Source organism: Penicillium maclennaniae (genome assembly GCF_028827695.1).
Source record: "Penicillium maclennaniae strain IBT 15551 chromosome Unknown utg000008l:1.0-3552695.0:1.0-3555053.0, whole genome shotgun sequence".
In the NCBI taxonomy this organism is placed as follows: Eukaryota; Fungi; Ascomycota; class Eurotiomycetes; order Eurotiales; family Aspergillaceae; genus Penicillium; species Penicillium maclennaniae.
In genome coordinates, this window is record NW_026623220.1 from 1,290,344 (window position 1) to 1,306,030 (window position 15,687).

Genomic DNA, 15,687 nt, shown 5'->3' on the forward strand with positions numbered 1-15,687 from the left:
CTTGGTCCAATCGTCCCGATCACGGAGCAAGCATTATTCTCCCATGGTTCCAGTATTGCTGTTCTACAGTCGCCCTGATATGGGGGCCGTCGATAGCACTTGCCTTTGTATGAAAACAGTCTCCTTTTGCTTTCTGTTCTTGTAAAGATCCTACGCCAGCTTCATCATCAAACCTACTTTCTCCAGGTCTTTATTCCAAGCATCCGCGCGTCCTATCTTTACCAAAGTTACCGAACTTTGGACGTTCTCCCTCTACATGACCTCCGTTCCTTGACGCTTCTTGGGGAGCTCCTACAATGACAGCATCTTATGGGAAGAGAGAGCGCAGTCGACGAAGCGTTTTCGGTCTTTGGGTTCCCAACAAAACGAACAAGCCCGCAGGGAAACTCGATCCTTGTCCTGCGGAGTCTACAGTATCAGATAGTCCTGCATCTGACCACAACCCCGGCTCTACAGCTGGCAAAGATCGCCTGAGAATCCGCTTGACACGGAGTGGATCCCAAAATTCTATTGTTGTTTGGGCTGGGTGGCTCCTCGAACAGTAAGCCTGTGTCTTCCATGACAGATATGCCCGGGCGTTGACGATCTATCCAAGGTCACAAAACGAGCGTCGAATCTGTTTCATGCGAAGACACTCATAGCGTCGAGAGTCCACGCCTCCCATCACTTTCGATAGTAGAACATGGAAACGAGATTTCTTTGGTGGAATGCTTGCTAGAGAACTCATCACCCGAGATCACATCCTCAGTCATTGCGCTGCCCGAGTCTCAGGAGCCCGCCCAGGAGAAGCCTCGCCCTGAGATAGGAGTTGCATCTGTCGTACCGTGCGATTCTGAAGATGTGGAAAAACTTTGCGGCAATGTGAACGAGCCACAATGTCCATTGAACACGAAGCTGGTCGACCGACTATCCCTGAGAGTTTCTTCCCCATTTGGCCAGCCGACAGTCATTCGTCGTACGCACTTGCGTTCGAGACACAGTATACCTTTCATTGGATCTCTTATATTGAAAACGCTCATGAAGCAGCACGGCGATGGTGCTGATGACAGCTCGGATCCTTCAACAACCCCCAGCAGCAACGGCTCGCCATTGGGATGTTCGACTCCTCCTACTCCAGTAAAATCAGCAGAACCTTCACCCTCGTCCGATAAGTTCACGGACTCGCCCAACTTTACCTCAATCTCGGACCACGTTGCTGCTGTGAGTACCACACAGGGCAACACATCTCGAACTATTACAGCCTCGATCAAGACGGTGGAGGCCGTCTCCGTGGCCAAGATATATCTGGAGCTCTATTATAACTCCATTTTCCAGAATCAAGACCCACGCTTGCAGCGCCAGCATGAACTTGATCAATATATCTTTGCCTTTCAGCTTGTACCTGGTGAGCAGGTTCAGATCAGACGAAACTGGGCACTACAAGAGAATGAACATTTGCGACAAGTCAGAGCTTTGAAAACCAGGATGCGGTGCTCTCGAGATGAGGCTGCTGTATCAATTGCTGGTTACGAGGTCATCAAAGTCCTCGGTAAAGGTAGCTTTGGCGTGGTTCGCTTGGTACGAGATAAAAAGAGCGACAGGGTCCCAATCGCAGAAGATCACGTTCTACCAGAAAGTAGCCTATCTGTTTCAAGAGCTAGGTCTCATGGCGTACTCAGGTCCGCGGTGGATGGAGCCAAAAACAGTAGCGAAGATTCATGACTGGAGAAAAGAAGGAAGTGTACGCTATGAAGGTGATCAGAAAGTCTGAAATGATTCGCAACTGTCAGGAAGGTCATATTCGAGCGGAGAGGGACTTCCTCGTTGCGGCAGCAAAGTCACGCTGGGTTGTTCCGTTGATCACAAGTTTCCAGGATAGCACTAATCTATATCTTGTGATGGATTACATGCTTGGTGGAGACTTCCTCGGTTTGCTCATTCGCAAGGATATACTTCGGGAAGATAGGACCAGATTTTACATCGCCGAAATGATTCTGTGCATCGAAGAAGCCCACCGACTTCAGTGGATCCATCGGGATATCAAGCCTGATAACTTCCTGATCTCTGCATCTGGCCACTTGAAGATATCTGACTTTGGTCTGGCCTTCAATGGCCATTGGGCTCATGATCAAACTTACTACAACAGCCAACGCCACTACCTGATCGAGAAACTCGGCGTGGATGTCATCGGCGATGCAGAAGACCAAGCTCATGCCGCGGAGATAAGGGAATTTTCTGAGATGAGCTCTTACGGGGTAATGGAGCAACCTAACTCTCAAGTCCCCTCGACGGATGTTTTGGACTGGCGCAACAGTAGAGGCAGGCGCAGATTTGCAAAGAGCGTGGTTGGAACTAGCCAGTACATGGCGCCAGAGGTCATTCGAGGCGAGATGTATGATGGGCGATGCGATTGGTGGAGCCTGGGTATCATTATATTCGAGGTGAGTGCTAATAGTTAGGTCCAAACTTGCAGAATAAATCTCTAACTCGAGTTGTGCAGTGCTTGTACGGCTATACACCATTCGCATGCGAGACTCGCCATGACACCAAGATCAAGATCTTAGTAGGTTGATCGAGATCTCGAATGTTACGGTAGAACCTGACAATCTGTTACAGCAACACAATAAAACTCTGCAGTTCCCAAGAGAGAAGCCAACGGACAAGATGGTATCTCCAGACGCCATCGATCTCATGGCACGTATCTTACAGGAACGCGAATTTCGGCTCTGCTCTCAGAAATACTACGCAAACAATGTTTTGACTGGCCGGCCAGTCTCCGCTCAATTTCTTTACTCGATGGATTCCCGGCACATGAACATCCCCAGTTACTATGTTTATCCCAATGATGCCGCTGACATCAAAGCTCATCCTTTCTTCAGAGGCACGCGGTGGAGCGAACTTCATCTGACCCAGCCACCGTTGGTCCCCCGTGTCAAAGGCTGGGAGGATAGCCGGTACTTCGATGATTGGAAGGGGCCCGGCAACATCGATGAAGCATCTGGTGACAGTGACGCACCAGAAAGTGATGAAGACCTTAAAGCAAACCCTGACGGTACAACTGCATTGCCTCAGGGCCGTCAGTCTCCAGGTCATCCGCCAGACCTTCTAGCTCCTGAGGAGCGCCCAGTTCCGGATACAGGTCCCGTGGAAGCAGAACCGTTCGACCAACGACAGCCAGAGCTTGCCCAGAAGAAGGAGAAAAGACGGCCTCGCGACAAAATCCTTCGGGATAAAAAAGCTGGCCGAGCTGCGCTCGAGATTCGCAAGCAAGGCGCATTCCTCGGATATACGTACCGACGACCGAAAAGTCCAGCCCTGGCTCTGAGCACTGACCGTGGACGGCAGCCATTTGCGAGAGGTCAGTTGGGTAACCTGTATTTTTCGTAAGGCAGCTGCGAGAAAATGAGCTTTCCTCCGCCAGGTGCGACCTAACGACAATCCTTCACTGGTCTTCAGAGGAGCACCACCCTGACTATTCATATACGTCCTTGGTCTCGCAGGACACCACTGTACAAACCTGTTCTGTTATTACATGATCCTTCTGTACCCTATTCTTACGATCCACTTATGACCATGAACTAAATCAGTGACTCTCTGTCATATTCAACAGTCGAATAGTTCCTATGTCCATGGAAATAATCCGCACGAGATGCTCAACTTGACACGGCACCAGGACGAAGCTGGCCATCAAATTAAAAGATAAGAATTGAGTCAAAAACAATAATTTTCTCTAGTGTGAACGCCCCAGTCATGTTTCATTCTTTTAGAACCGTTGCGATGACGCTTGTAGAGAAAGGCGTGGAAAACGATGTGAAGTCCCAATGGGAAAAATATAGTGGGATCAGGGGTATCAAATGAAAGATGGAGCGGGGTCTTGAAATCCATCATGCCAGACTAGGTCAGAGTACAGGTGCACTCATCGAGAAAGCCGAATCCGTCACGCGATCTTCAGGTTTCATCGTACCATTGAGCAAGGGACAAAGCTTCTTATTCGTCTTGATGTGTCCAACTTGGCCACAGTTGGCGCACTTGCGCTGAGTACCAGCCGGTTTGCCATCAGCAGGAGAATCGCCAGGGCGAGTAATACCCTTCTGCTTCTCGCGAGCGAATCGACGCTCTTTGTTGCGATTCAGGCGGCTGAGCTCGGCTTCGATGAGCTTACGGTTGCGAGCGTCCACTTCGGGATCACCGGTTGGTTGGAGAGATTCCAGCTTGGTAGTGAGGGCTTCCGTGCGGTGGCGATGCTGCATGTAGTGTCTGATAACGCGGGGGTCCCAGACAAGCTGTTCTTTCTGCAGAATTTCTCCATTTGGAGCCTTGAACTGACGAGTAATGCGCAAGACCTTGCCTTTTTGACTGGCGAAACTCATGCGGCTGTACTGACTGGTTGTTTCGTCGTCGCCGCGTCTATTGGGTGCCGGGGTAGGTGCTTCGGATCGTGGGGTGGGCTTGTTGAATTCTTCTTCCTCGCCCTGGTCGATGTCGCTCTCCTGGTCGGAGTGCTCGACGGTGGATGAAAGACTAGCCTTCTGCGCATCCCAAATTCGGCGGATAGATGTCTCGTATGACTTCTGTTGGCGGGCAACATTGTAGCTGTGGCCGCCGAGTTCCTTGAGACGCTGGGCATCCAGCTTGTCTTCCACACTCTCGCCGATGGCCTTGAATCCACCCTTCATGGATGTCTTGATGAAACTGAAACCTTCGCCACGGCCGGTAGGATCGCCTTCACCGTGAAGCTTCAGCATGGCCTTGCCCTGTGATGCTAGCAGGAAGTTGCGGGTGGCCTTCCAAGGAGCCATCTGCTGTTCAAAGCTCTCGCTTTCCTCATCCTCTTCATTGTCCCCGCCGGTCTCGGCATCATTTCCAAATCCAGTGTCGTGGAGATGTTGTTGACCAACTTGCATCGATTCTAACAAGCAGACATCTTCAGGTTGGACCCAAGAGCGAATAGTGTCTTGATCTGGGAGGACAGGATCCAAAGGTTTCCAATACTTGGTATCCTTGTCATGTTGGAGGAAATCCTTGACTTTTTGTCGATTCTGCATATCAGTGGTACCGGGGATGTGGGCAGTAACGTCACTGATAGCGAGCCTTTCATCAGCACTCTTCTTGAGCAGCCGGTACACAAGCATCTTCATCCGATTCTTCGCAACGGTAGTGACTTTGCGCGAATGGGGACCGGGGATGTCGACGGATGGGAACTGCTGTCCAGCAACATAGAAGTTTTCAATGTTGCGTATGTAATAATTGCTACCCCCAGAACCAGTGCTGTTACGAATGACAAGGAAATCGTTTCCTTTGGCTTGGTGGGGGAACAGGGGCGCTCTGTACATGGAGTTGGATATTGCCGGGGTGATCTCGCCAGGGTCCACATGACCAAAAATAGAGAATGGACTCTTGTCCTGGGGAAGCAGGACGGCTGTTTCTCCAATCTCTGCCTTCGGGCGGGTTGGATCATCGGGATTCTTTCGTCGGTAGTAGTTGATAAAACGATTGCACATGCCAAAGTTTGAGAGAACGAAAGGCGCTTCCTCGGAGTATTCAACGAGCAACACATTCGAGTTGTCGGCCATGGACAGGGATTTTGTGTTCTCATATAGGGCCTTGGCATCTTTGCCCTTTTGATGCTTGCGCTTAATATGCGCAGAATTCTTGAACCAAGACGTTTGTCCAACACGGAACGCCATGGCCGGACGGTGAAAAGATCTAGCCTCAGTCTTTCCTAGTTCTGTCTTGTAGTATGGCCACTGCAATCGTAAAGCTGGCAAAGCGTGCTCGAGGGTGACATTGCCAAGAGTCGATCGAATCTTATTCTGATGGTTCTGCTTTAGCATGTCGTATGCCGTATCGTTTGAAATGTTGTATCGCTGTGTGAGTCGGCGAGTAACATTCACGTCCATGTCTTCTCTGGAGCGAAGAAGATTCTGTCTTGGCTTGTGAACAGTTGCGTCAGGTCGTAGCTCCTCGACAAGAAGATGAGGGTCGTTCATATCGATCGTAACCTTCTTGGCTATTTGCGTGATCGCTTGCTCGGGGTCATCTAGTAGCGGTATATCCAGATGGGCTAGCCCAATGACGTCCATGGGAGATGGGCCAGTCTTGCGCTTCTTGGATGGGTGATCCTCATCAAACATCCAATCTTGGTCGTCCTCAAAGGGTGCAGACTCGGTCGGTGCAGATGACTTTTGTTCCTTCTCAGTGGAGGGATCCTCATCCTTGACATCCCAGTCTGCGCAGATGGTACGAAGGTCTTGCATGGTAAAGCCACCTGGAAGTACATCTTCAGTATCGGCACCGCCCATTTCGAAATCTTCCTTCGCTTCCTGTTCCTCTTCTTCTTGCTGGGTGGTCTCGGTGATCACGACGACACCAAAAGACTCATGGTCCAGACCACGCTTGTTCGGCTGGCCAGTCCTGAAGACGCGTTCCTGATCAGGAGCCAATTCGATATTGACTTTTGTAGGTAGGACTGGTTTCGGAACTTTGAGGGGTTGCTTTCCGAGGAAATAGGCCCTCTTCTGTGGGATAAGCTCTAACCAACGCGGTAGCGTGTCACGGTCGAAACTGGGAAACAGAGAATGGAGAAGCTCCTCGTGGTTTTCTGGCGGCGCGGGTAGAGTGTCGGGTCCAGCAATCGATGACATCGCGAACAACTGCTGCTGGAGCTTCCAAGCACGGAGGGTTGCAGGATCCATCTCCTCGGACTTGACACTGGCATCATCCAAGATCTCGCTGTCGTCGAGAACCATCTGTTCTGCTAGAGGCTCTGGGCCCGGAGGAATGGGCGGTAGCTCAACCGGCTGATCTGTCAATGAAGGTTCCTCATCTTCGAAAAGACCATGCATCTCATCAGCCTGACCAGCAGGAGACGCAGCGCCTTCGCCGAAAAGATCATCTAGGTTATCTTCCTGAGTCTGTACTCCCTCGCCATGATCACCAAAGATATCGGCGTCTCCAAAGTCTCCTCCCATCCCCAAAGAGTCCAGCGTCGTCATCGTCTTGAAGGTTTGCGAAAGGATCCTCGCTGTCGCCTGTAGGCGGAAGACGCGTCGAGATGGGAGCAGCTTCTTCTTCCGGGAGTTCGTCGTCATCGAAATCTTCGTAGTCGACCGCATCGTCTGCCTTCTCTCCCACTTCTAAGTCACGCGACAAGAAATCGAACTGCGGGCCACCGTCTTCGTAGTTGTTCAACTGTCGCATCACATTTTCGAATGCGTCATCCGGCGGGGCCTCGGAGGCCGAATTCTGGGTAGCATGGGGCATTTTGAAGGGAGACACGATGAATGAAATGAAGGAGGGCGTGAATGAGACCAAGGGCTATACCGAGAGTCGGTCTGAACAGGCCAGACGGAAGCGGGCGCAGGCCAGGCAGGCAAATAATGCGGTCAAGAGGCACTCATTTGATATTTGCTGTGCTGTCCACCGATTGCAAAATAGAGACCGCCCAGTCGAGATCGGGAAAGAGAGCGTGTGTAGGGCGAAAGTGATTCGAGAGTTGTTGGAGGGAAGAGCGTTGCGCGAGATGGCGGAAAAGGCACCGACACGCTAGCCTGATTGGGCAATCAGCTTCATGCTGTGAAGACAACGAAGTATACCACAGCTAGTCGTATAAAGGGATTAGGCAGTAGAGTACATAGAATTTCAATCGCTCAGAAACAAGAAATAAATAAGACGTTATTGTACATTAAGATCACCGTAGTAAATGCATAGCGCTTTGCTGTGACCTTCCATGCAATAGTGCATCACCATTGCCTTTCTACCATCAGGAACAAACTTTGCCAGCTGTTTCACGTCCGATGTTCTCAGGAAGGAAAAGAGCCATATGGGGAGTGAAGACCGAAAACTCCTTGTAAAGTGTTTCTAAAGAGTATGGTTCCATGGTGCGGAGATTGAACACTTCATCAGATCTGTATCCGGGACCTGTTATAACTGGGTCAGCGTCATCTTCTTCCCATGAAATGAAGGACACTTACCACCCCAGGGAGGACTGGCAAAAATGACACTGTAAGGGGCCAAGTCTTTGAGTTGATTTTTGAGAATTTCGAAGCAATCACCCTCAAACCAAGTGATTTGCTTGTCGACGCCATAAATCTTAGCATTGTGCTTGGCGCATTGTAGAACAGCCGGGTTCTTCTCAATCGCATATACTCTTTTCCATTTGCCTGTCAATGCGAAAGCGATACTGTTCCCACCAGCGCCTGCAAAGGCATCAATCAAAATGCTGCGCCCAGTCGGCGCCGCCTCTGCCATGTGTTTTGCTATTTTGCTGTTCAAAGAGTAAGCTAAATGACCTAGGAAATGGAAGAGAATTTGACTGACTTGGCGACAGGTTCCGCAGTGACCCCAAACCAGGCATCGTCTGTCAGCCATACTCCCTCATCATACTTGGAGAAGATGCGGTGACGCTGGTTCCAGTAACTAGAGAACAAGTCAGTTCCGGCTGGTGAGATCTTCGAATGCTCTTACTTTTGGATATCCCACGGGACTTCCTGAATATCTTCATAATGGTGCACTTCTGGAGGCGCTTCCTCCGAGTCTGCCATCATGTCGACTATGCAGGTGTGATGTAAATCGCAAGTCTTCGATAAGTGATAAATGCGATAAATGTTTGTTGTGTTTGCACCTATGTGGCCAGCTCGCATGCTTGGAGTTCGAGGTCAACAACATCCCACCTTCTTACATCTGTCGCCAGAACTTGATCGTTCGTCACAATGTTCGGCGCACTAAATCGATTTATGAGCCGCTTGGATGGTGAACCCATTCAGCAGTCTCGGAGCGGACCGAACGATACTGCCTTTGGTTTCCAAGTCCTCCGCAACAAAGACGCCGAGATCCCCTTGGAGCCATGGTTTGATTTTATTGTTGGAATCAATGGCCATACAATTGTAAAATTACAAGCCTGGGCCTTGATTTACCCCCAATAGCTTTGCTAATACATTACGCAGGAAGATCCGGACCCGAAGCTCTTTGCGACGGAAGTCCAGAATTGCGCCGGCTCGAGCGTGACCCTGGAAGTCTGGAGCGCGAAGGTAAGGAATGCTCATAGGGGTTTCAATATGAGAAAGCCGTCTAAAGTATGAGTTCTGCAGGGCCAACGAACGCATACCGTCAGCGTCCCCGTACCCACGACCAACCCGTCCCTCGGCGTCGCACTCCAGCTTGCCCCCCTTTCATCTACACAGCACATCTGGCATGTCCTCGGGATTCCTTCACCTCTTAAGTCCAGCCTACCGTGCAGGACTGCTTCCGCATTCAGATTATATTATTGGAACACCAAGTGGGACATTACGCGGGGAATCGGCCCTTGGAGAGCTGGTGGAAGACCACCTCAACCGCACTTTAGTCTTGTGGGTTTACAACAGCGAGTTTGACGTTGTGCGTGAAGTCGAACTTGTACCTACTCGAGGCTGGGGTGGTGAGGGCGCCGTTGGTGCGGAGCTAGGCTACGGTGCTCTGCATCGACTTCCTGTGGGTCTAGGTGAAGAGGTGGAAGGACCTGGCGAGGTCGTCTTTGAAACGCGTGAAGATGGCTCTGCCGCAGGTTTCCCAGGTGCTCATGATATCGGAGCGCCTGGAGACTTCTTAGTACCTGCGAATATGGTCGCTCCTCCACCGCTCGCCTCACAAACCAGAGTGACGTCTCCCGGGGACAGCCGCTCACCAGCAAGCCGCCGTTCAGCGAGGGCGCGGGCCGGTATGTCACCCAACAGGGCATTTGATGATTATTTTGCCGAGGGAGAGATGAAGAGTAAGGAGCACGATTATACGCCGTCACGGAAGGGTACACCGCTCCCTCCGCCGCCCAAGGCTGGGGTCTCGCCAGCTGATTTGAAGACCGCAGTCCCCGCCTCAGAAGCAAATGAAGGTGCACCAGGGCCAACGCATGAGGAATAATTCGCATGATCCGCCTAGCCAAATTTCATGTAGAGAACGACGAGTTGCAAACAATATATCAACTGGAATTCCTTCAAATATATTGACCGCTTTGGCTTTCTGTCTATGTGAAAAGCTCATGTTGATTTGTTCATTGGTTGCCTCCGACTTGTTGGGCATACCGACTATACATCATGTCATAGATCTGCAAATCCTGCTTGGCATCAGAAACCGTCGATTTAATGGGCTTGCCATTGACCAAGGCTTCATATAGCTCTTGGAGCTCAGCCGTATACGCATCCTCATACGAAGATAGCACCCGGCGGTGCTGAGCCTCGCCTCGCTCATTCACCTCATCAACCTCCACATAGATCGGTAGTCCCTTGACATATGGACTATCATACTGCAAGGAGTTCAGCAAAATGTCAAAATTGAGGGGAACCGGGGTTGCATACCTTGATGATGACCCTCTTCTTAGCACCATAGACAGCCATGTGCGCATCGAACATTGGAACCTCATCAATACCGCTCTCGTAGGTTGTCGAGAAAGTGGAGCCATCTGCGTTACGGAAAGTCATCATGGCGGTATAGAATGGGTCATTGACGGACACAGCCGCCACATCTTGAGGAAATCCAAGGACTTCGCGCATGAGCGAGATATCGTGTGACCCCAGACTGCCCAGGAAGCGACAATATTTTTGTTTCTCCTCGGTGATAGTCTCATTAGGGAAGGCCTCGGCAAAAAGGGCATTGAGACGAGCGTCTCGTTCCCCCGAGGCTTCAGGTGGGTAGTCGGAGTTCTTGGCTTGGAATGTACCACTCTGGTTAACGAAGCTCGTGTTTGGACCGCTGAAGTCGCGGACGCGAGCGTAGAGAATTTTGGGAATCGTCGCAATCTCTCTCTTGAAAGCTTCCAAGAAACTTGGTGCATAGCGACGCATATACCCAACGAAGACGCGAGCACCATTGGGAGCGTTCTTCTCGGCATCAATCACTGCATCCAAAGATGGCAGGGAGAGCGTCACTGGCTTCTCGATAAAGACGTGCTTTCCGGCTTGCAGACTGGCACAAGCTAGTGGAGCATGGCTCTCATCGGAGGTTAGGATGAAGACCACGTCGACATTGGGGTTGTCGATGACCTCCTGGGGCTTGGTGGTCTTGTGCGGGATGTGGAACTTGGTGGCACAGTGATCTACTGTTTTCGCGGACAAGTCACAAATAGATTCGATTTTGAAGAGATGTGCGAGGAGTAACAGGCATGGACCGTGGCACACCTGAAAGACTTCCTACATCATATCATGCTGTTAGCCTGTTCGAATAGCTCGATAGGTGAAGTGGCATACCCCCGCACCAATGATGCCCAATTTTAATGTTTGAGTCATCTTTTGAAGCTTTTTGCGAGGCTGACGCTTTATCGTTATTGAATTATTCGTGGATTGATCAAGGAGATGGCTGTCAAGCTTAAATCTGTGTGCGCGTTGAAGTAAACTTGGTTTGGGCTCGGTTTCGTCATGCTATCTGAGGTCGCCGATGTGGGGCGCATGCTCGTACCAGGCCACGAGCTATTTCGCCATGAAGAAGAAGAAACTCCTGAGAAGTGCGTTCTCTCATATCGAAGCACCTGAATAGCCCAAAACGCCCTGATCTGACTGGTAGTGGCGTGGGTACTGCATTTACTTGGGAGCAAAGCCAGACCTTACTCTACGGGGGCATTGCACATTTCATGAAGACTTTGGTCAAACAAAGGGGATAGCCGGGTTATACTTCGGATCTACGAGTTCTAAACGTACATATGCAACAAATGAACACCCCTAACCACGGGTAGTAACAGACGATATCAAACCAAAGCCGTTCTAGTGACCCTTGCTGACCAGCTGCTCGAGCTTCTTGCGAGCCTCACCGATCTTATCCTCCATCATCTGACGACCCATAGCGCTGTGCGCAATGCCTGTATGCCAGATGTGCTCCGCACGCTCCCGAGCGGCTAAGTGCTGGTTCGCAACAGCGGGGAATCGCTTCTCATACTCCCAAGCCAAATCGGAGACATTCCGCATAGTCACGGGCAGGAGAGTCCAGGCAGCGACGGTACCGAAAGCGAGAGGGGACAGGGTGCGAAGGATGATGCCGCGGTTGCGAGACACAATGGAGCCGGCCATGGCGGCAACGACGACGTAGATACCGCCGGGGGTGAGGCGCTCACCAGACTCGGGAGAAGGAGCGAGAGACGCAACAGTGTTGGTGAAGGCGTTTTCGATGTGCAGGGCTCGGGACAGGAAGTCATTGAAGCCATTCTCCGCGGCAAGGGAGTTTGAGTAGAGGAAGAGACGGGCTTGCCGGATCTGAGCGGTCAAGATGTCTGTCGGAGTCGGCGAAGAGGGCTTCGTTTGCAAGGGCGCCAGGGAAATAGTCTGGTTCTGGGGAGCCGGGGTCTCGGGCTCGGGCGCGGCGGCGGGCGTGGGCTTGGAGACTTCGGGGATGTCAGATGGGAAGTCGTCGTAAATGGGTTTCCTCTGTTTTGGGCAAGCAGTCATGTGTCAGATCGGATTTCTTATCGCGTTGCAGTAGCATCAGAATCAATTGGATTATCTAACCTGGCGAGGCTCCTCAGCAAAGGCCGTCTGCTTCGGGTACAGAGCCATGCTTCCAGCGAGGAGAGTGGCTGCGATCGGAGCCACAGCCCGCTAGGGACGAGTTAGTACGTGATTGACACGTCAATGGGATCGGAAGCTCGCGCCACTGGAGACAAGGAAGCATACTTGGTTCAACATCGGCCGGAACGACATCCTGGGGTTGTGGGGTGGAGGAAGCAGGAGGGAGTTGATTGAGGATGAAGCAAAGTCGGGTTCAAGCCAAGACGGGAATTATTCGGCTCGGCGGAAACGCATGAAAACTCCGTCATTGCCCGTCTCCTTCTCTCTCCACGTTTCTTGCCCCGGGGTTCCTTTTGCGTGTTGGCTTTTTGAGGAATCTTTGATTTTCTTGCTCTATACCCTCCCTATAATGCTACGCCCTCTCGGGCGGCGGCCGTGGACTTGCCGCAAGTGTTTGCAGCTACAGTCACGAACTTTCGAGAGCGCCGCATGCCCTGCTCCCCGAGCTCATGTCGACTATGTCCCCGCAGACAATGTCGCACCGAAGAAGAACGCCGACGATGATACCTTACGACGTGTTTTCGACTCTCAGCCATTCTGGAAAGAGTTCTCGCATCCGCGCAGCTCTGCAGTCCCAAAGCGTGCCGGGTTGGTTCAGAATCAATACTTGACCAGCCCAGATGGCTTTAGGACTTTCGCTAATGTGTCGCTGCAAAAATGTCAGGCGATTGTGGCCAAGGTCCTTGCAGCTTCCACTCTAGATGAATATCGGGGATTGGCAAGGAATTTGGACAGGCTCAGTGATCTTCTCTGTCGCGTGATTGACCTTTCGGATTTCATTCGGACGATACATCCCGATCCAAAGATTCAAGAAGCTGCAACGCAGGCGTACGCACTCATGTTCGAGTATATGAACGTTTTGAATACAACTACAGGCCTTCACGAGCAACTCGTCAAGGCCATGGCCAACCCTGAAATCACATCGTCCTGGACCGAGGCGGAGATGATCGTGGCGGAGATTCTCATGAAAGACTTTACAAACTCTGCGATCCATATGCCGACAAACGAGAGACAACGATTTGTGAACCTTTCGAACGACATTAGCCAAGTTGGTTCCAACTTCTTCAACGGTGCCGAGCCGGCTAAGTCCCAGTTGGTCTTCAACGCGAACAGCCTCCAGGGGTTAGACCCAATGGTGGTCCAGAAAATAAAGAGATGGAATAACAAAGCACCAGTGCCCACCATGGGTATCATTCCCCGTCTGGTGCTTCGATCTGTACGGGAGGAGTCGGTCCGAAAAGAAGTGTATCTTGCTAGTAGGACATCGAGCTCGCGCCAGATCCACCGCCTCGAGAAGCTTTTGATGAAGCGATCTGAATTGGCAAAGCTGTCTGGCTTCAATAGCTTTGCTCACATGACACTGAGCGACAAGATGGCCAAGACACCGGAATCGGTATCGAATTTCTTGACCTCGCTCATTTCAAGCAATCGAGGACCTGTGAGTGAAGAGCTCGCCCAATTGCAGCAAATGAAGGGCAGCTCGGCGCTTCAACCCTGGGATCACGCCTATTATGTTCATAAGCGCGTGCTGGAGTATTCCCAGGCCCGTCGTTCTCGTGAGTTGAGCGCTGTTCCCGAGTTCTTCTCCTTGGGGACTGTTATGCAAGGTCTTTCACGGTTATTTGATCGTCTGTACGGTGTGCGTCTTGTACCTCAAGAAACGACTCCTGGTGAGACTTGGCACTCAGATGTGCGTCGCCTGGACGTGGTGGATGAGAATGAGCAGCATATTGCTGTGGTTTACTGTGATCTCTTCTCACGACCGGAAAAGCACCCCAACCCGGCTCATTTCACTCTGCGCTGCTCACGCGAGATTTTGGCCGATGAGATTACTGAATGTGCCTCGATGGACCAGTCGGCGCACCCGAACGATGGCATGGCGACCGCGGTGGATCCGCGCACGAAGACTCTGCGTCAATTGCCAACGATCGCACTCGTTTGTGATTTCCAGGAACCGAGTTCGAACGGCTCGGGCCGTCCAACCCTCTTGAGTGAACAGAGCGTGCGTACCTTGTTCCACGAGATGGGCCACGCGGTGCACTCCATTCTAGGTCAGACCCCTCTCCAATCCATCTCTGGAACGCGTTGCGCGACAGATTTTGCCGAGCTTCCCTCTGTGCTCATGGAGAGCTTTGCCACTGCCCCTGAGGTGCTCTCCCTCTATGCCCGACATTGGCAAACCGGGGAGCCCCTCTCCGAAAGCATGATGCGCAGCATGGAGATGGATCGAAATGCGCACGGTTCCATCTACGGTGCTGTTGAAAATGAGGCCCAGATTCTCATGGCTCTCGTCGATCAAGCCTACCACGCTATCCCGTGTGATGATGCGATCAAGGGCGTGGATACTACCGAAATCTACCACAAGGTCTTCTCCCAATATTCCAGCTTGCCTGATCCGGACAATGTCCGCCCGCGGACCTCATGGCAAGGGTTTTTTGGACACTTGTACGGCTATGGGGCTACATACTACAGCTACATCTTCGATCGCGCGATCGCCAACAAGCTTTGGCAAGACGTGTTCGATTCAGGCAAGTCGGCCGTGGACCGAGCCGCCGGCGAACGCTACAAGAACGAGGTCCTACGCTGGGGCGGTGGACGCAATGGCTGGCAATGCGTGGCAGGCGTTCTAGGGGATAAGAACCCCTCGAATACCAACGGTCGATTGGTGGAAGGTGGCGATGAAGCCATGCGCGAGGTCGGTCGTTGGGGCCTGGGACGCGACGGCATCTCCGGATAAGACAAGGAGAAGCCCCTTGTAATATTAAATGATATCCAACACATTAGCTATAAATCGCAGTCTGGGGTTCAGCCCCTGGCACACTACCTACAGTGCTGGCAAATCCCAAGGTATAGCCCGTATCTTGACAACCGCAAGGCCGGCAAAGCTTGCCAATGTGCACATGAGGATTTGTCTCAGACGCTGTGAAGCCACCCCCGTAGGGTTGGCGCAAAGCAACGCAGAATGTCTCATTTTCTTTCGCGTCTGAGCGCGATTAGACTGCATTTTTCAATCTATAATCATACTGTAATGGATCCGTTCATTGAAAAACATTCAAGCCATTTACATTTATGAAATCATGAGATCTGGACGAACTCTGGAAGCGGAGACCGGCTCGCTTGGTAAGACATCTGCCCTAATCGTTCGCGCGCCACTATGCACTGGCTGCATGGTGGCTGGCTGTCG

General features: G+C 51.6%; 7 protein-coding genes across 7 annotated transcripts; 3 read left to right on the forward strand and 4 right to left on the reverse strand.

Moving 5' to 3' along the window:
• Positions 1–296: 296 nt before the first annotated feature.
• N7477_009477 (serine/threonine-protein kinase) lies at positions 297–3,366 on the forward strand (the record flags this gene model as incomplete). Its single annotated transcript, XM_056971138.1, has 6 exons — positions 297–541; positions 642–1,557; positions 1,613–1,720; positions 1,770–2,420; positions 2,480–2,542; positions 2,596–3,366. 6 exons carry the CDS (start codon positions 297–299, stop codon positions 3,364–3,366), a joined length of 2,754 nt encoding a protein of 917 aa, XP_056818117.1.
• A 512-nt stretch (positions 3,367–3,878) lies between these two features.
• Positions 3,879–7,242, reverse strand: N7477_009478 (DUF3591 domain-containing protein; the record flags this gene model as incomplete). Its single annotated transcript, XM_056971139.1, has 2 exons — positions 3,879–7,003; positions 7,026–7,242. The coding sequence occupies 2 exons, from the start codon at positions 7,240–7,242 to the stop codon at positions 3,879–3,881; spliced, it is 3,342 nt and encodes a 1,113-aa protein (XP_056818118.1).
• A 499-nt stretch (positions 7,243–7,741) lies between these two features.
• On the reverse strand, positions 7,742–8,525 carry N7477_009479 (RNA methyltransferase; the record flags this gene model as incomplete). Its single annotated transcript, XM_056971140.1, has 4 exons — positions 7,742–7,899; positions 7,953–8,245; positions 8,299–8,397; positions 8,446–8,525. The coding sequence occupies 4 exons, from the start codon at positions 8,523–8,525 to the stop codon at positions 7,742–7,744; spliced, it is 630 nt and encodes a 209-aa protein (XP_056818119.1).
• Positions 8,526–8,690: 165 nt separating this feature from the next.
• On the forward strand, positions 8,691–9,873 carry N7477_009480 (uncharacterized protein; the record flags this gene model as incomplete). The annotated part of the gene is made up of 4 exons (XM_056971141.1): positions 8,691–8,864; positions 8,925–9,008; positions 9,069–9,211; positions 9,258–9,873. 4 exons carry the CDS (start codon positions 8,691–8,693, stop codon positions 9,871–9,873), a joined length of 1,017 nt encoding a protein of 338 aa, XP_056818120.1.
• Positions 9,874–10,003: 130 nt separating this feature from the next.
• Positions 10,004–11,234, reverse strand: N7477_009481 (Gfo/Idh/MocA family protein; the record flags this gene model as incomplete). Its single annotated transcript, XM_056971142.1, has 3 exons — positions 10,004–10,255; positions 10,308–11,138; positions 11,196–11,234. 3 exons carry the CDS (start codon positions 11,232–11,234, stop codon positions 10,004–10,006), a joined length of 1,122 nt encoding a protein of 373 aa, XP_056818121.1.
• A 471-nt stretch (positions 11,235–11,705) lies between these two features.
• Positions 11,706–12,635, reverse strand: N7477_009482 (MICOS complex subunit MIC26/MIC27; the record flags this gene model as incomplete). Its single annotated transcript, XM_056971143.1, has 3 exons — positions 11,706–12,362; positions 12,444–12,533; positions 12,609–12,635. The coding sequence occupies 3 exons, from the start codon at positions 12,633–12,635 to the stop codon at positions 11,706–11,708; spliced, it is 774 nt and encodes a 257-aa protein (XP_056818122.1).
• Positions 12,636–12,852: 217 nt separating this feature from the next.
• Positions 12,853–15,240, forward strand: N7477_009483 (mitochondrial intermediate peptidase; the record flags this gene model as incomplete). Its single annotated transcript, XM_056971144.1, has 1 exon — positions 12,853–15,240. The coding sequence occupies one exon, from the start codon at positions 12,853–12,855 to the stop codon at positions 15,238–15,240; it is 2,388 nt and encodes a 795-aa protein (XP_056818123.1).
• Positions 15,241–15,687: the final 447 nt, after the last annotated feature.